The 19,549-nt window shown below is 45.2% G+C and overlaps 1 protein-coding gene across 1 annotated transcript in view; it reads left to right on the top strand.

The window, feature by feature from the left end:
- Positions 1-17,949, top strand: part of insra (insulin receptor a) — a 37,784-nt gene extending 19,835 nt beyond the window's left edge. The window contains exons 3-21 of the mRNA XM_019856766.1: positions 1,392-1,728; positions 5,804-5,943; positions 6,038-6,182; positions 7,456-7,664; positions 8,023-8,149; positions 8,738-8,991; positions 10,369-10,536; positions 10,933-11,131; positions 11,381-11,661; positions 11,873-12,012; positions 12,619-12,778; positions 12,873-12,969; positions 13,043-13,110; positions 13,258-13,487; positions 14,125-14,235; positions 14,325-14,484; positions 14,604-14,733; positions 14,811-14,945; positions 16,146-17,949. Of these exons, the coding sequence (XP_019712325.1) occupies positions 1,392-1,728; positions 5,804-5,943; positions 6,038-6,182; positions 7,456-7,664; positions 8,023-8,149; positions 8,738-8,991; positions 10,369-10,536; positions 10,933-11,131; positions 11,381-11,661; positions 11,873-12,012; positions 12,619-12,778; positions 12,873-12,969; positions 13,043-13,110; positions 13,258-13,487; positions 14,125-14,235; positions 14,325-14,484; positions 14,604-14,733; positions 14,811-14,945; positions 16,146-16,497 (3,443 nt within the window). The 3' untranslated portion in view covers positions 16,498-17,949. The remainder of the gene's footprint in view (positions 1-1,391; positions 1,729-5,803; positions 5,944-6,037; positions 6,183-7,455; positions 7,665-8,022; positions 8,150-8,737; positions 8,992-10,368; positions 10,537-10,932; positions 11,132-11,380; positions 11,662-11,872; positions 12,013-12,618; positions 12,779-12,872; positions 12,970-13,042; positions 13,111-13,257; positions 13,488-14,124; positions 14,236-14,324; positions 14,485-14,603; positions 14,734-14,810; positions 14,946-16,145) is intronic.
- Positions 17,950-19,549: the final 1,600 nt, after the last annotated feature.

Genomic DNA, 19,549 nt, shown 5'->3' with positions numbered 1-19,549 from the left:
CACACACACACACACACACACACACACACACACACACACACACACACACACGAGGAGGTGCCTTCACACCTGATCTAATGTTATATAACAGGCTTATTATTCCAAACACACACATATATGCAGACGCGTGCAAAACAGTCGCCTTGCGTCATGCTATCTGTCCTTCAAAGGCCAGACACCTCACCGGGTCCTCGTATGTTAACCCGCAACATCTCTTCTCCCCTCTCTTTCCTGTGCTTGGTTCACACACCGCCATGGATCACTCTGTTCGTGTTCATGAAGACGCACGTTTTTGTTGTTGTCGGTTCTTGAGTCACCCGTCACACATTAGTTTCATATTACAAAAGTGTCTCGCTTGCAAAAGACGTCAACCGTCGCTCGTGTTGACTTCCCGCCGCCCGAAGATTGTCCTTCCTCATTAGCTGGTGTTGAGCCATAGTCGATCTCCCCCCCCCCCCCCCCTTGCCCGGCCCCCTGCTGTTTGTATACAATAACACTTGTTGTTAGCTGACAGCAAGATGATCCTCTCGCTGCTGACTGGCTCACCGAGGGATTTCGCTCTGCCTGATGAGCACTTTTATGGAACAGCAAAGCTATATCAACCTCTTTATTCCTCCTGGGTGTATGCTCTCTATAGCACGGGGAAAAGTGGTTTAGGGAAGGCCTTTTTTCTTGGAATGTTTGGAAGCAGCGTGGTGACCAAGTGGTTGGCACATCTGACTCGCAGTATAAAGCTTCGGGCTTGAAATCTTGACTGCAATCATATCTCCAGTTTGTGCTCTCAAGTCAAAGAAAAAAAAAATGGCAGAATGACGGCTCGTATGTTGAAAATGTCCTCAGTCGGGTCACTCGTATCTCAAGTCGCGACTGGACATGAATGTGGAAAACCTTGATTGTGATAGCACACATTTGCTCTAATAGCATACGATTTGCTGTGTTCTGTGTTAAAGATGAACAAAAATGGCTTGCGCCTGAGCTCAATATTAAGGTCTTGTTTTGGGTTTTTTTTTTTAGGTCAGACATCGATGCATTTTTGCAGGATTTATGTGTCTCCCGTCTCAGTTCCGACATTATAACTCTGCATAGACGGCGCCTTTGTAAGATGAGGGTGTCAAATAAAGGTGATTTATCCGACGGAACCTGTTTCATGAAAGAAAAAGAGCGATTCCTTAAGACCCGTCGTTAAAATAATGCAATTGAATGTATTTGCACTGAAAGTGAACTTGTGAATAAACAGAGATAACAAACAACGCTTTCCATGTGCCTTCAGGGCTACTTCCATTCGAAATGATGCATGTTATTTTCCAAGCCAGATGAAATGGCCGCTTTGGTTTCATGATCAACCCCTCTTGACCATCCCGACCTCCTTTTGTCTCCCCCCCCCCCCGAAGTGTGTCCCGTCCACTGCAAATACCGCGCCTGCACCCGGGACCAGCAGTGCTGCCACGAGCAGTGCCTCGGCGGCTGCCTGGAGCCCCGGTCGGCCGCTCACTGCGTGGCCTGCCGGGGTCTGCGGCACCAGGGCGGCTGCGTGGAGCGCTGCCCCGACGGCCACTACACCTTCAAGGGCTGGCGCTGCGTCTCCTTCGCCTTCTGCCGGGACCTCAATGACAGGTGCAAGCGGGAGAAGGAGCGTAGCCAGAGCCCCGAGTGCCACGAGTACGTCATCCACGACGGCGCCTGCATCCCCGAGTGTCCCTCCGGCTACACCACCGTCAACTCCTCGGCGTAAGTGCACCGCCGCCCTGTCATTTCCCTAAAAAAAGGTTTTCACGTCGGGTCTCCGTTATAAGTGCATTGCCGCCATCTTGTGGCATTTATCCCCAATTACAAGACCCTTGAGGAGGAATGTCAATTATTTGCTCATTTTCACCCTTGATGGCAAGGCTCTGTCCCTTTCCCCCTAAACTTTTTTATTTTTTTAAAAAAAAAAAAGGTCTGTCTCTGTCGTGCAGATTTTCACCTTTCGAGAGTGGGCATGCAATGTATCCTCCACGCCGAACAGCTTTTCCTGTCATTATTTGAGTGTTACATTGGGGGATGCATTAGAATGGTAGATTCGTAGAAGCCAGTATTTTTCCACAACCCCCAGCCATGTGGCTCTTCTTTATAAACTGCAATGGTGGGAAGACATGAGCTCAGGAGTTTTCCACCTTCAAAGGTAACATCAGCCAAGGCAGTGACAGGATGGTGCCTGTGCAGATGAGAATTTTGGACAAATTGCAGGGTAGACATCGCCGACTTAGTCAGTGTTGGTGTTGTTTATTCCGAACGACATCGGTGGGGAAGACGGTGGGAAGCTTTGACTCGGTGCCCCCCATTCGGTGTCGGCCGGTTTGGTCCAATGACCGTCCAGACCGGGCTGAATGAATCCAAATAGAGTTCAAGTGTACTAAACAACACAGAAAGCAGACTACTGTATTGATGTTTTGAGCAATCTGGAAATATTTCCTATTTTATTTTCGAGCCGAATTCAGTCTCTGCATGTTGTCTTGCTACATAAATGTCTCAGTGACTCAGACATGAAGTGTTTTCCCCTTTGCTCCACTTGACTCCATTTCCAGTTTTTGTGATATTTATCTATCTGACTTCCCACTCCGGATTGGGGATTTATACACGCGCTGACCTCTCCACAACCTTCTTCACATCGCTCCTCGTCAGCCTCGCGGACCTCATCAGGGAACTTGCATATTTTTGGCCGTGCCTGCCAGCCGACGTGAGCTCCCGACATTCCTGATTGTTCTTGTCAGGCCAAGTGACAACAAAGTACCTTACAGTGGAGCCTTGAGATACGAGTGACCCGACGTAATCATTTTTCAAAAAACGTTTCAGCTTTTTTGACTTCCGAGCGCACATTTGAGATACAAGTACCGCATCGAACTCAACTCGTTTAACCAGAAACGGCAGTTTGGCAAAAATTGAACAGTTAAGCAAAAAAGAAGAAAAGAAGAGGAAACCTCTTTAATGCCACTCCCAGTTCACGTTTCCCATCAAACAAAACATAAGACTTTTTGTAAACAAATTTGATAGCCATTGTTGCAATTTTAGAAGCATGGATATTTGAACACAAAGAGTGAAGCAACACGTGTAGACAGATAATATCACAATACTCACAGGCATACGTTCCTTATCCTCTCCGAAAAATGACAAATATTACAGCGTCTGACTGAGTCACTTATAGTAAAAGTAGAATTCTTCTTTTTTCTATTTCGTCTGCATGGCTGCATCACGATGCCTCCTGGTGGTGCAGGCGCACATGGCAGAAAGAGCAGCACAATGAATTGGATCGCAACATTAAATCATGACGCGCAGTTTAATTCTTAACATTCTATTTCATTACAATTAGCGCACTCTGTTTAGTATAATATTGAGTCCTGTTTTTCCTTACTAAAAAAAATAAATAAACACACACCACCAACGAAAAAAATAGAGTCACTGAAACTGAATGACTCTCATAGCTCTGGGAACATAAACGCGCACGCTCACAACATGGTGGAGCAATGCTGTTTAATCAGTTTATTTGGGAACCCTATAATTTCGTATTTTTGTGTTCTGGCAATCACGGCCACGTCCTGACAATAATAACGTTCCACCATGTTTGGCGTTGAGCTTTGAGTCTCTTGCTGCATTTGCCTCCAACTGAACCCTTCTTGCACTGTCGCCTATCAGCACTTTTACTCCCGCACCGCTTCCGTCACAGCTCAACTCTCGCCGGCGCTCAGAATAAACGTTGCGCTCGACGCTCAAAGTGCACATGTGGCTTTTTTTTTTTTTTTTTTTTTTAAGTGCCGCCGCCGTTCCTCGATTGTTTGTTTAGCCGATTTAATCTGTCGTTAATCTCCAAGCGACCACAATACTTGTATTATTCTCTTTTTATTCCGTATTTCGACCTCATAGAGGAGTCACCGCCATGAAAAACACTGTGAATGAGCTGACCCACAGTCGTTATAGAGTTATTATCAATGGTCTATCATGAGTAGACCCTCAAACAGAGGAGATGCAGACATTTTTGTTCCATAATCAGTCGCTGCGCCACCTCGATTGTTTCAAATTGTATCTCGGTAAATTAGTCTGAATCTGAATGGAATAATCGGTAAAAAAAAAAAAAAAAAAAACAACAACAAAACAACAGGTTTAGTAGCTCCCCTCGAAGTTTGGGGAAAATTCAGCCCCCAAATCTGGTAGGCATGTTTATAATCAGTAAGCCGCACAAAGTTTCAAGAGGCTATCCTGAAAAGGGACAGAAAATATGCTGGTTGGATTTTAGGGCCAAGTGGGTACTTTCCAGGGGTCCTTCAAAGACAAAATTGTCCACCAGGTTTTGCTCAATTGCTACCGCGTATATCAGATGGGTGAGCAATGAGAAATTGCGAGGAATTTGGGTTGTCATCTCGACCTGTGGGTGGAGCATGTCTGCGCCGGTTCAGTTCATTCCCCGCAACTTTTACTCTTTTTTTATTTTTTTTTTCCGCAGTTGTCTCTGTGCTTTGCCAAACAAAACAGTTCTGTCATCATAAAGCCGCCAGACCAAAATATTTCAGCACCAATCACAGCAATGACCATAACCTCCATCACTGGTGTCTAATCCTCGCTTTAATCACAACCTTAATCACTCTGGGGATGTTGGGGGGGGGGGACACACCACCAGCGTGTCTGCTGAGTGAATCCGTTTCTGGTGCACTTTGGAGTATGCCTTTGTGCTCATCACCACCACCGCGTTATGAATGATGGGATTGCGCAGATGGACTTTTCAGGGACATAAATTAATGCGGCAGACACACACAGCTGTTGTGGGAAGATGCGATATGAAAACATTACATAAGGCAGTTTGTTTAACCGGGTTCAATTCAGTCGAAAGATAATAATGGAGCTATTTTGTTACCGTGCACCTTATAGTCACAGTTTTTTTCATCGCAGTGCATCTTTTTCAAAAGTCACTCTCAAGCCGGGGTGGGGGGGTTGCAGAAATGTCAGACAAGCACATTTAGCGGTGGGAACATTTATTCGCTAATGGCTTTGATATTTCTCTCAGGATGCGGAGCAGATACCGGGGCGGGATAAGGAGAAGGGCATGCTTATCGTTACCGCGGCGACTGCGGATTACCTACTTTAGCCCTCTGTTAGCGTTGACGCTAATGTTCTCATTCTTTGCTGTTTGGATAAACTTTGCCTCACATACGAAAAACGATCAGACGGTGTTTATTGCAAGATAAACATACAGATGGCACGGAGTTGTAAACCTTGATAGGACAAGACGAGGTGGGCCCCGGAAGAAAAATGTGGACGTACACAACATTGTGGAAAGACCAAAAATATGCTGTAGTCCTGAAAGTGGAGTTTAAAACGAGATGAAAAAGGACTACTATGGAGAAATGAAAGTAAACAAGACGAAATAGGCGGAACACATGGGTTGCGTAAAAAAAAAAAAAAAGCTCACACAATATTATGGTGTGATCACATTTTTACAAAGTGGTCTTCAATTACAACAAAATTAAGAGGAGGAGGAGGTAGCACTAAATGAGGCAGAATGGGTGGAACAAGCGACCGCATCCCCAAAGACGCCGCCTGCTCCGAATAGAAGATCATCATTCCATAAACTCCACGCTTGAATTCATCTGAGTGAGAGACACTTTATGTATTTGATGGGTACTGCCGCTTTGATTCGCAACAGGCATCCAGTGGGCAGAGCATCTTTCTATTTTTTATTTATTTTTTTTGTCTCTAAGAATTCCAAGGTGAACACAGTTGACATTTTCCCCGCAGGTGTAACATACGAACATGTTTTTGTTTCACGGCTACGCAGGCTGAACTGCACCCCATGTGCCGGGCTCTGCCCCAAGGTGTGCATTGGTCTGAAAATCGTGGACTCGGTCACGGCAGCGCAGGCGCTGAGGGGCTGCACCGTCCTCAATGGCAGCCTGGTCATCAACCTGCGCGGAGGAAGTAAGCACCCAAAAATCGCCACCTTTGAAGTCGGACCAGGCGACATGACGAACTCTCGGTGGTTGTTTTGTTTGTTTGTTTGTTTTTGCGTCAGACAACATAGCGGCGGAGCTGGAGGCCAGCCTGGGCCAGTTGGAGGAGATCACCGGCTACCTGACGGTGCGGCGCTCCTACGCCCTGGTTTCGCTGTCCTTCTTCCGCAAGCTTCGTGTCGTCCGTGGGGAGGAGACGGAAATTGGGTGAGGCATTGTCCTCTACCTGCTGCAGAGGTTCTCAAAAACCTTTTTTACACAAGTACACCCTCATAATGCAAACACCGTTTACGCATTCACTACTTGTCTGTCGCTTTTTTATTTTTTATTTTTTTTTTTGCAATTCACTTTTCCGGCTTTGCTGCATAGTGGAAAAACAAAAATATCCGATTGAACAATCGTATTAACGATAGAGTACTGTAATCAGTCCTAAAAATATTTGACAATGCCAAACCTACCACAATGTGTTGTGTTTTTAAACGCTGTTTCAAATCAATTTGCTCGTTCCACAAGGCATATTGCTCATGACGATTCCCGCTTGCCATCGTCTGAGCTGCGCTTGCGCTGTTTATGTTGACAGAGCAAACGAGTGAGTAGAGCAGAAATGAGTAACATTTCCTGTCGCTTACCAAATATGTTCTGTGTGGGACCGTATTGCACCCTCTCTACATCGCGACTGAATTCAAATACAATTTTTTTCTTTTTTCATATAGTGTGTGTGTGGGTATTTTTGCTATTCGCACAGCGGCCCAGTCACGACCGACCGTATCCCCCATGAATAGCGAGAGTCCGCTGTGAATAGTAAAATAAATATTTGGTCGCTACTTTGCAGATTTCATCTCCCGTGGGGGGGGGTTACATTCCAGTTCAGCCCCGCAATTGTGACTGTTTTCCATTCTGCTTCTTTTTTTGCGCATTCAAATATTTCGACAAGGTGAAATTAAGTACAGTACACCTGCAAAGGTTACAGTATAATCATTCTGATATTTCACCAGAAAGCCCAATATCACATCGCGTTGGGGAGAAGACAGCATATGTCGGGTATGCGCGTCTTCAAAATGAAATGACATAATTTATTGATCATTATTTTGCTGAGAGTGTCCGGGCTCTCCCTTTGAAATAAAATGAGTAGCTTCGTCATCAGGGAGCCGCTCAGAGTGGAGGCATTGCTTTTGCGCATTGAGAGAACCCCGATGAGGTGGCTTGGGCATTTGATCGGGATGCCTCCTGGACGTCTCCCTCGTGAGGTGGTCCGGACACGTCCCACCGGGAGGCTGCCCCGGAAGCCGCCGGGACTATGGAGGGACGATGTGTATTGGTTGATGTGGAAACACCTCCGGGGAAGTGGCTTGGGAGCGAGAAGTCTGAGCTTTGGAAACGGAAGAGAATGGATGGATGGACCATCCCCAGTTGAGAACCACTGACTTCCATGAACCAGTTACCATTCCTCAACCTTGTCTGTCCCCCGCCCCCCCCATAGCAATTACTCCTTCTACGCCCTGGACAACCAGAACCTGCGACAGCTGTGGGACTGGTCCAAGCACAAGCTGAGCATCCTGCAGGGACGCATGTTCTTCCACTACAACTCCAAGTTGTGCATGTCGGAGATTCGCAAGATGGAAGAGGTCGCCGGCACCCGGGAGCGCAGGAACGACATCGCGTCCAAGACCAACGGCGACCAGGCATCGTGTAAGTCGTGTTGCCGTGGAGATTGACGCACCTTTATCGGTCATCGTTTCACCAGCGGCTTTTCTTGGCATCACCTCACGAACGAGCATGATTTTGTGAGTCTGTTTTCAAGCGAAAGTCAACGTCTGTAGCGACGGGACTCCGAATGGCCGCCGGGAGCGGTGCCGAAAGCTTGATGGCCCGTCGGCAACACGGCGTTTCGATTTCATTCACTTCAAAAAAAAAAACGTTTCGGCACATTCAAATGATCGAGTGCGCGCACTTCATCTTAAGTCGCCCTTTGAGCACATCTGTATCACTCGGGAACGAACGTCTTTTGCACCTTTCTTTACCTCATGACCCAAATGCGTTTTGCCAGGTGAGAATCACGTGCTGAAGTTCACTCAGATCCGCACCAAGAGCGATAAGATCATGGTGAAGTGGGAAGCCTTCTGGCCTCCAGACTTCAGAGACCTCCTGGGCTTCATGGTGCTCTATAAAGAGGCGTAAGTTCTTTTCCACTTCCTGTGTGACCGGAGTGTACGCCAAATGTACTGTATATTGTTTTCAGCTGCAACCGGAATGGATGACGTGACAAAATGTGAACGTGTGTTTCGAAACATGGGAGTCGGCTGGCTAGCGCTTTACAAATCCACCAAATGACGTTCCGGGCCACTGGATGACCTCCATTGATTTGATGATAATTCATTGGTTGTTTTGACATTCGCCGGTTAAATTGATGACATATTACCGACATGTTTCTTGGGCGTCGGGGGCTCACCGTTCCTTTTTAGTTGATATTTTTTCATTGAGCGTTGCGACTCTTACCCGGCATGTAACCTTAGGACCATTGTTGTAACAGTCCCAACAAATGCGTTCTTGCCGTATGACAAAAGTAGTCTTGTTCCATTCCATCTTGTTTCAAATAATAACCTCATTCTTTTGAGATCAGGGCCGTTTTATAACACGACAGCAACACATTGAATTTGTTCTTGGAACATGAGCATTTCTCTTTGCAAAAAGCGTGTTTACCGTTGACCGTTCGTAGACTCGGCCATATTGCCCGGAATAATATCGCGCTGTGATCTTCTCAGGCCGTTTCAGAACGTGACCGAGTTTGACGGGCAGGACGCGTGCGGCTCCAACAGCTGGGTGATCGCCGACGTGGACCCGCCGCCGCGCTCCCCCGAGGGCGACAAGTACCACTTTGAGCCGGGCCACCTCATCTTGCCCCTCAAGCCTTGGACGCAGTACGCCATCATGGTCAAGACGCAGCTCTCCGCCTCCGACGAGCACCAGGTCCACGGGGCCAAGAGCGACATCATCTACGTGCGCACCAACGCAACAAGTAAGACTTCACGTCATCTGTCGAATTACGTACGCGAATAAAGGGAGGGAGGTGGTTTTGTTTCAAGTGGACGACCGAGTGGGTGATACACGGCCTCAATTAGAGAAGAGGCAATATGTTACAGAAAAAGTCTTAAGAACTTTAATCGTCACTTTTCCCCGGTAAAGTTCCGATTCTGTTCTCATTGCAGCTTTTTTCTCGGATTCTTTTGAGATTTTTTTTTTTTCTTCTTCTTCTTAATTCGTGTAACGCTGCAACCCCACTTGGACGTGATTTCTTTCCCGATGACGTTCTTGAGAAATAATGCCAACTATTAGAGCCGTCTTTTTTGGACCATCAATCGGGCTCCTTTGCTCGTGCGAGAAAATCAATATTTTGACCACTTGCTTTTATTTCCACGGCTCCCACGGCCACGTTGGCCAAGCACAATATTGTAACGTATGGCTCGAGTGCAACTTTGTTCAATCCGGGATCATCAGTTATGACCAAGTGCTCTCCAGGGGATTCTTAGACTATATGACAGCCGCCATCTTTCCCACCTCCTGAAATAAATTACTCGTGGAAAGATGGCGGGGGGGGAAAAAAGAGGACAGTGTTCTGCCAATTTTTCCATCTGAAACGCACCGCATATCGTATATTATTAACACCATATGGAAAAGCTTGTACGCAGATTCTTTAGATGTGCCCATGAATGCTCGGTTGCCATGTGAAGGGCAGGGTGGTGGCGCTCTTACCCTGTCTGGCACCCCTCACTCCAAGGTTCCCTCGTCCATGTCGCGTCAGATTGTCAGCCGTGGCTTCCCTATAAGCAGCAGTTGGTTTGGTGCCCAAATAGTCTGTGTTCGCCTTTACGCTGACATCCAGAGAGCCAAAATGGTCGGAAACAGCATCGGTCCCATATGCAACTACTTTCTGGACTTTAGTTACTTCAGGTGAAGCTCTCATCCGTATCGTACCTATAAATAAAGTTGGCCGCGTATTATCAGCCCCACTAGTGTTTTATACCTATTTATTCATATATACAAACAAAAGCACTGAAATAGAATCGGAACGACGTGTGCACTTGTCAGTGCCAACTCCCACAGAACTCAAGCCTTTATTTATACCGCACTTTAAAACAACCGCAGCTGCATACCGAGGGCTTTCTCTACGGGGAGTAAAAATCAATTGTACAATCACAAACAGTGAAAAGAAATGATTAAAAATGTCACGAACTATAGCAGAACGTCAACAGCACTCATCGGCTATCTCTTGCATCCCAAAATGAACGTTTGATTTATTTATGTTCCCCCACCCCCAAAAGTTGGTCAGCATTGAGCTCTGTGGCGGTGCATGGACTGGATATTCAATGTTGTGTCGATATCTTTGCGTCCACAGAACCATCGGTCCCTCTCGACCCCATCTCGTCATCCAACTCGTCCTCGCAGATCATACTGAAGTGGAAGCCCCCCAACGACCCCAACGGCAATATCACCCACTACCTGGTCTTCTGTCAGCGGCAGGCCGAGGCCAGTGAACTCTACAAGTTTGACTACTGCCAGAAGGGTGAGACGTCGACGACACTTATGCGTGTGCCGTCATGATGGACGGACACGGATCGTCCAGTGATTCGAGTGCCTAAAATAGCCAACCGGTCACGGTACAATCAGAGCGGGTCATGAACGCGATTAAACGATTAGCAATGATGACGGTTATAGTGATGACATTATTTCTTGCCTTACTGCGCAAAGCAAAAGGTCAAGGATTGGTTGAGTAGGGCGAGGCAAGTCAAAACAATAGTCATGCTGGAAGGTGCGTGAACAACACTTAGCGGTGAACATAATTCAGAATTTCATATGGGTGAAAGAGCAAAACGTTTTGGCCACGGGTTTTATATAAGCCCGCGCATGCGTGGCCCTTGCCCCGCCCTCTTTTTGTGACAGCATCTTCCCGTTTTCGCAGGGATGAAGCTGCCCTCGCGGGTACCGACTCAGGTGGACGGAGACGAGGAGCAGAAGTGGAACCAGACGGAAGAGCAGGGACCCGGCACGCGATGCTGTGCCTGCCCCAAAACGGACAAGGAGCTCAAGAAGGAGAAGGAGGAGCTGGAGTACCGCAAGACCTTTGAGAACTACCTCCACAATGAAGTTTTTGAGATGAAGTAAGACTTCCCTACGCGAAACCTTAAAGGGGTAGTCAAGTCAAATCTTTTTGAGGAAAAAAAGTTCTCACAGAGAGCTTTCTTTCAGCTTCCTAGGAAAAAAAAAAGTCTTCATTTTGAGATTTTCTGGATAGGAAAAAAAGTTCTCACAGAGAGCTTTCTTTCAGCTTCCTAGAAGATTTTCTGCATTTTTTTCTGAAAAAGGTGTAATTTTACGACGAAATAAGAAAATCAATTTTCACTTTGCAGACGCTCAAGACAACGGCGCTCGGCGATGGGCGTGGCCAACCAAACGCGCCCGTCCCCCACTGCCGCTTCCGGCGGGCTGTCGAGCACCGTCATCCCCGAGGACGAGGAGATGTTCGAGAGCACCAAGACGGTGGTCACCGTGCTAGCCAAAGAGTCCACGGTCATCTCCAACCTGCGCCACTTCACCAGCTACCAGATCGAAATCCACGCCTGCAACCACCCCACCGACGCAGCCCGCTGCAGCATGGCAGCCTACGTCAGCGCCCGCACCATGCCTGAGGGTGAGCCACCGCACTCTACACGCTCGCACGCTTTTCAAGAAAATAGTTTTCAGGAAACACTTAACTTTTATTATCGATTTTTTTTTTTGTTTTTGTTTTAGAAAGTCCACTCGAATCATAATAGGAGTTGTCAGTCAAATAAATACACAACCGATGTACGGACAAAGCAAATAGCACACCTTCCTGTGACATTTTATGCGTTCCCCTGCAGACAAAGCCGATGACATCACGGGCCCCATCACGTACGAGGTGTCCGACATGATTGCGCACATCACCTGGCAGGAGCCCGCCGCCCCCAACGGCATGATCATCCTGTACGAGGTCAACTACAAGCGCATCGGCGACAGCGAGGTGAGCGGACTTTGCCGCTAATCAAAACCGCGGCGCCGACATCAAAGGTCCCTCCGACCGCTTTCCACTTTATCTTTCATCGACAAATAACGTGAACTAGAGATGAAACGCTGGAAGAGTGTCATGTTGTCAAAGATATCAGTTACAGATTTGTGAAAGCAAAGACGATCATTCATCACGTCAACATGAGAGCCAAAGCAAAAATGATGAAAAAAATACAGTTTTAGGTCAGCAAAAAATATTTTCAAACATATACATAAAAAATATGATATTCCATCAATACAAAGTAAAACGAAAGAAAAAAAAAAAAACACGGGTACTCAAAAGAAGACAACAAGAACATTATCATGAAAATACAGTGGAAAAGTGAAAAAAATACAGTTTTAGGTCAGCAAAAAATATTTTCAAACATATACATAAAAAAATATGATATTCCATCAATACAAAGTAAAACGAAAAAAAAAACAAAACATGGGTACTCAAAAGAAGACGACAAGAACATTATCATGAAAATACAGTGGAAAAATATTGCCATCTCCTTCCGGGAAGATGGCAACTGAAGAAATGAGACTTGGCCCGTGAGTTGAATGAGCTGTTGTGGCCCAGGAGCTGCACCACTGCGTGTCAAGGAACATGTACAAAGCCACGCGGGGCTGCAAACTGCGGGTGATGCACTCCGGCAACTACACGGTGAGGATCCGAGCCACCTCCCTGGCCGGGAACGGCTCGTGGACCAATCCCACCTACTTCTACGTACAAGACGCGAGTAAGTCTTTGCTTTCAGTGATGTGTTGACGACATGGGAATGCGGTGCGTGTCTCACATCAGATACTTTTTTTGTTTTTTTTTTTTTCCACCAGGAGATCCTCTCAACATCGCGAAGATCGTGATCGGACCGGTCATCTGCGTGCTCGTCCTCTTTGCAGCCTTGGCGGGATTTGCCATGTTCAAAAAGAGGTAGGCCGCCTCCGCCGCTCGTCTCAAAGCGCCGCGCTTCTTCTGTGAACTGATGCGATTGTTTTCCTTTCAGCCAAACTCAAGGGCCCAGCGGTCCTATCTACGCCTCGTCCAACCCCGAGTATCTCAGCGCTAATGACAGTAAGGCACAACCTCACCATCTGATCTCGTATTCCTCCGACCAATCTGACGCCATTAAACATCAATTAGTAGATTGACATATGGTCACTTTACAATGTTGTGTGTGCGCATCTACGTTGACCCAACCGCAAATGCGAATGAACGCAGTGTATGAGGAGGACGAGTGGGAGGTGGCCCGCGAGAAAATCAAAATCCTGCGAGAGCTGGGCCAGGGCTCGTTCGGCATGGTGTACGAGGGCATCGCCAAGGACATCGTCAAGGGCGAGGGGGAGACGCACGTGGCCGTCAAGACGGTCAACGAGTCGGCCAGCCTGCGCGAGAGGATTGAGTTCCTCAACGAGGCTTCCGTCATGAAGGCTTTCAGCTGCCACCACGTGGTAAGCGCAACAGCTACAGCCTCTGCACAGTCATGCCAACACATATTACCTGACAAATTTGAATTCCTTAGGGGGTTTTTTTTTTTTTTTTTTTGAGAAGAAGAAGAGGCCCTCATTCTAAAAATGAAAAGTCAAAGCCTTCGGTACAATTGGTACACAAATATTAGATGGAAAAATACACTTATTTGTATATATAGTAATACAAAGCATTAGACAAAAATGTAAAAAATAAATAAATAAATAAATAAAGCAAAATATTTGACCAAAAAAAATTTTAAACAGAAAATGATTGCAAAGAAGTAAGAATGTCAGAAAATGACACCAAACGAAAGATGATTTTTACAATAGATTTCAAAAAATATTGCAACATTTGAAAAAAAAAGAAAAAAAAACTTGTAACATAGGAATAAGTACACAAATATTTGGAAAGAATACAAATACGATACAACAATAATTACATCAGAATATTAACCAAAAAATAGATATAATTACTCAATAAAATATACACAAAGAAAAAAGATACAAGGTAGTAAAATATTGGGTGCGGGGGGGGGGGTATATATATCAACTGTCTGAAATGTCAATGCGGTTTACGGTCAGCAAATCTATCGTCCCTTTTTTTTTTTTTTTTTTTTAGGTACGTCTGCTAGGCGTGGTGTCTAAAGGTCAGCCCACCCTGGTGGTCATGGAGCTGATGACCCACGGGGACCTGAAGAGCTACCTGCGCTCCCTGCGCCCTGATGCTGAGGTAATAACACCTTCTCGTACATTCCCTCGGGCAGCCGCAGTGTACTCGCAACATTAAACAGTGAATAAATAAAACGATGTGATTGTCAGAACAACCCGGGCCGTCCACCTCCCACGCTCAAGGAGATGATCCAGATGGCGGCCGAAATTGCCGACGGCATGGCCTACCTCAACGCTAAGAAGTTCGTGCATCGAGACCTCGCCGCCAGGAACTGCATGGTGGCGCAAGACTTCACCGTCAAAATAGGAGGTGCGTTTTACACTTTGGAAAAGTCGACTCGACACGGTCGTGTTATTTTCCCCAATTTTTCCAAAGATATGGAGTTTTATTGCTTTCGCTGAATCAACTTGTTATTCTTCTCTGTTCAGATTTTGGCATGACCCGAGACATCTACGAGACAGACTATTACCGTAAAGGAGGGAAGGGCCTGCTGCCCGTCAGGTGGATGGCACCCGAGTCTCTGAAAGATGGGGTGTTCACTGCACATTCGGACTGCTGGTCGGTAATTCACCGATTTGAACGTCAGATGAAGAAGGTTTTTGGATCACAATGTTTTTTTTTCCCCTTGCGGGCAGGTCGTTCGGGGTGGTGCTGTGGGAGATCAGCACGCTGGCCGAGCAGCCTTACCAGGGCCTCTCCAACGAGCAGGTGCTCAAGTTTGTCATGGACGGAGGATACCTGGATCGACCGGACAACTGCGCAGACCGACTGTGAGTACAAGATAATGTCAACAATGTACAACTGTCAACGTTTATTTTATTTACAGTTAAAACATAAATACAGTCAAACCTCGGTTTTCGTCCATAATCCGTTCCAGAAGGCTGTTCGAAAACCGAAATTGTTCGAAAACCGAAACCACGCTCTTTTTAAAATAAAAATGTTTACTGAACACGTCTGCTCACAATGGAAAGCAAACACGAGGAAGCGTCACTTCCTCATGTAAGGAGGTTGAGAGGAGTCAAATGGTGCATTCAAGTGTGCTCAGTTTGTTCGAGAACCAATATTTGTTAGTCATCCGAGGCATAAAAAAAACTCCAAATCTTTGGTCGAAAACCGAATTGGACGAGAACCGAGACATTCTAAAACCGAGGTTTGACTGTGTTGGCAATTGTAAACTTTTTAAGGGGGTGGTTGTTAGTTGTGGTAGGGCCGAGCCCTGCAACATTTCGCAAACAATTGACATTACCCACCCCCTCCAAATATCTGTAATTACATTTTGATGCCACAAGATGGCAGCAAAGCACTTAAAACAGAGAGAATCAGAACGCATCAACCCCATTACATCTCGCATGTCGATGTTGGAGGGGGCCACAAGTTTTCATCAGTGCAACTGCGAGGGCCACATACGACCACGAACTTATTAACCAGGTTCATGACAAAATACTTTTAAAAATATGGACAAAATATTATATAATATGCAAATATTATATGTGCAAAATGTATAATGTGCAAAATATTTAATGTATATTTATGGAGAGAGAGAGAGAGAGAGAGAGAGAGAGAGAGAGAGAGAGAGAGAGAGAGAGAGAGAAAGAGGAGAGATTTAAAAAAAAATTATATATTTTTTTGCTTACCTCGCTACTTGTTCCTCCCAAATTGCACTTAAGTCCAACAACTTTGGCGCACACTTTGACAATGCTGTTTTTGTCTTTCACAGACAGCCCATTAAAAGTTAGAAGACTTTCAATAAAAGCATGATAAAATTTTTTTAATTCAGTGTTTATGTTAAATTTAAGATTTGAGTCAAACACTATCCCAAGATAATTACAGGACTCAACAAACTAGTCAACGCAAACACAAATTGAGATAGGAATTAAATTTTTTTTTTTTTTTTTTTTTTTCACACTAATGCCGAACCACAAATGTGTATGTTTTCACCGTTGCCATTCCGCTTGCTTCCCTTCTTCCAGACACAACCTGATGCAAATGTGCTGGCAGTACAACCCCAAGATGCGTCCGTCCTTCCAGGAGATCATCGAGATGCTGCGTGACGACCTGCACCCGTCCTACCGCCAGCGCTCCTTCTTCTACAGCGAAGACAACAAGCCCCCCGAGAGCGCCGACGACCTGGACCTGGATGTGGACAACATGGAGAGCATTCCGCTCGACCCTTCTTCCTACTCGCAGAGGGAACTCCGCTGCTGCCCCGACAGGGACGGAGGCGGGGGAAGTTACGAGGAGCACCACATCCCCTTCGTGCACATGAATGGCGGCAAGAGCAACGGACGCATACTGGCTCTACCACGACACAGCCCCTCCTAACCGGACCCCCTCCTCCCACAGAATCTTTTTTTTTTTTTTTTTTAAACACATAAACACACATAAATCACACACTCTCCAGAAAACCCTCAATGCATATCTCAGGATTTTTACTTTTGCTACACACACACTACAGTGCTTTTTGTAAGTAGAACCTCCTCCAGCTTACCTCTGTACATACTATATATATATAAATAGAGAGAGAAATATGAATTTTGCCAATTTTGTGGATAAAGAATTCAACTGTGAAACAAGGCTGCTAACAACAACAAAAAACAACTTTGGGATGAAACCAAGGGGTGGGAAACGACATATGTACATATAAGCCCCTTAAAAAAAAAAAAAAAAGTGGGAGGGTTCCCCATTCCTGTGCTGAAAGACTTCATTCTCTGGTTATTGTGTGGGGGGGAGCAGAAAGAAACTACATATATGGACCCCTGCCAAGGCATTGGAGAAAATGGATCGCCGCCCCAAAAAAGAACAACCACAAAGACGTTCCCCACTGCCACGTTAAAAGCTCTCTTTCTCTAGTTGTTTTGAAAATGAGAGAGATGGACACGACAGTGGCGCCTTAAGATACAAGTGACCCGACACAATTATTTCTAGATTCTAGATTTTTTCTTTTTTGGGGGGGGGGGGGGCTTGAACTTGAAAGCAAAAAAATGAGAGATACGAGTGCTGCATGGTAGCAGTGTCTTCAGTTCAACACACTTCACAATAAGCAGTTTGGCAAAAAGTTACAATTCTTCAAAAAAGCGTCTTTGAGCTGCTAACTACCCGAATATTAAAATTAACCACAGGTTTTCCTTCGAAAAGTACGCTCAGTTTAATGGAATATATAATGCCATAGTCTGGCTCTCAAATAGCTCCAGTCATGGTGTTCTAACCATGTAAGCAACAGATATTTAAATTCAAAAAGTGGAGTCACACGTGTAGACAGATAATTTCACCTTCGCAACTCACTGGTGTATATTCTTTATCCTCTACAAAGAAGAACTAACGATACTGTTGCTTACTGTGAAACTGATCAGATCCAAATATCTGTATGGCTGTAATGTACTGCCCCCAATTGTTCACATTATATTTAATTGTGTCATTACTTTATGTGTTTATAAAGTACAAGAGTAGGTTGCCATTGACTGAAGGAAATAGTAGAGTGCTATTTTTCTCATTAAAAAAAAAAACATGACAATTTTTTGCTTTTTGGGGAGACTTTCACAGATTATAAGTATTTTTTCTGTGCAATTATGATTTCAGATAAGAATGTGGTCACATAATGAATTAAAGTCGTATCTCAAGGCGCCACTGTACTTATATGGACCCCCGTCGAGGTTTCTGAGGAACTGGACCCCCCCCCAAAAAAAAAAAAACAACCACAAAGAGGTTGAAAAAAGGGGCTCCCCACTCCCGTGTCGAAAGGCTTCTTTCACTGCTTGTTGTGAAAAAAGTAGAAGGGAAAAAAGTGTCCTTCGAGAAACTCTTGAACAAACTGCTGAAAGAAGCTGGTTGATGGTGAAGATTTTTTTTTTTTTTTTATCTCCTGGCTCTGCAGTATTCCAAACACAAACAGCACACAGGATACAACACACGAGATCACTCTTTTCCTTGTCGGATTTTATTTATTTGTTTCTGTTCCACATCTACAGCTGAAGGATATTTAAAAAAATGACCTCCTCACATCGACCAATAGCTGCTTTTTCTTTTAAAGCGGGTGTTCAAAAGAGACGCTATATACAGTTTTTTTGGTTTTGTTTTTAATATACCGTGTATATATACACGGCATATCCATGAAATGATTGGTTGATGTTTTTTGTACATAGCTCATGTTGTCGCTCCTGAAAAAAAAATGTTTTTACATGTTGCGCTATTTTATTCAATTGTTTTTTTTTTATTCTAATTTGTGAACTCATGATCAACCAATAGCACTTGTTTTTCCTTTTTTTTTTTTGCTTGGCAGGCGAAGGAGTGTCATGATCAACCAATAGCCCTTTTTTTTCCTTTTTTTTTTTTGCTTGGCAGGCGAAGGAGTGTTTTGTTTTTGTTTCATTTTCTTTTTTCTTTTTTTTTTTTGAATCGTCATCCTAACGAGATCAAATAAAATGTAAATTTGCAGCAAGGTGCATCCTGCTTGCAGGAGAGTCTCAACCTTAGCTCGCCATTTCTCTTTATTTTCCACATGACCAAATCTTGATCCAAGAGCAAACCATGAAGTGCACCTGAAGCACAGTCCGACCACAACTCAAACAAAGATGCTCAAAATATTTCACTGATTTCTAAAAGCACTATAAATATCCATCCATTAATGGTTTTATCCTCACATGGGTCGCGGGGCGTGCTGGAGCCTATCCCAGCTGTCTTCGGGTGGTGGGGGGGGCACCCTGAGCTGGTTGCCAGCCAATCGCAGGGCACACACAGACGAACAACCATCCGCGCTCACACTCACACCTAGGGACAATTTAGAGTGTTCAATCAGCCTGCCATGCATGTTTTTGGAACGTGGGAGGAAACCGGAGTACCCGGAGAAAACCCACGCAGGCCCGGGGAGAACATGTAAACTCACAGGTACTCACAGGAAGGAAGGAGCTGGGATCGAACCCGGTACCGCTGCACTGTGAGGTTGACGCGCTGTAAATATAACAAGTACTTTTTTCTATTGTGTGCAATATACACAAATCTAAGAAAATATAAAAAAATATATATATTCGTAAGATGTATAAATATTAGGGAAATTGCAGCGATGTTCGACAAAAATTATAACATTTAAAATGTGAAGAATACACAAAAATACAGAATTACCCAAAAATATTAGAAAAGAATAAATGATCCAAGAGCAAACCATGAAGTGCACCTGAAGCACAGTCTGACCACAACTCAAACAAAGATGCTCAAAATATTTCACTGATTTCTAAAAGCACTATAAATATCCATCCATTAATGGTTTTATCCTCACATGGGTCGCGGGGCGTGCTGGAGCCCAGCTGTCGTCGGGCAGTAGGGGTGGTGGGGGGGGGGCGCCCTGAGCTGGTTGCCAGCCAATCGCAGGGCACACACAGAC

The sequence above is a fragment of the Hippocampus comes genome, unplaced genomic scaffold, assembly GCF_001891065.2.
Source record: "Hippocampus comes isolate QL1 unplaced genomic scaffold, H_comes_QL1_v1.1 scaffold105, whole genome shotgun sequence".
Lineage (NCBI taxonomy): Eukaryota > Metazoa > Chordata > Actinopteri > Syngnathiformes > Syngnathidae > Hippocampus > Hippocampus comes.
The sequence above is the reverse complement of the archived record's forward strand: the minus strand, read 5'-3'. Positions and strand labels throughout refer to the sequence as shown.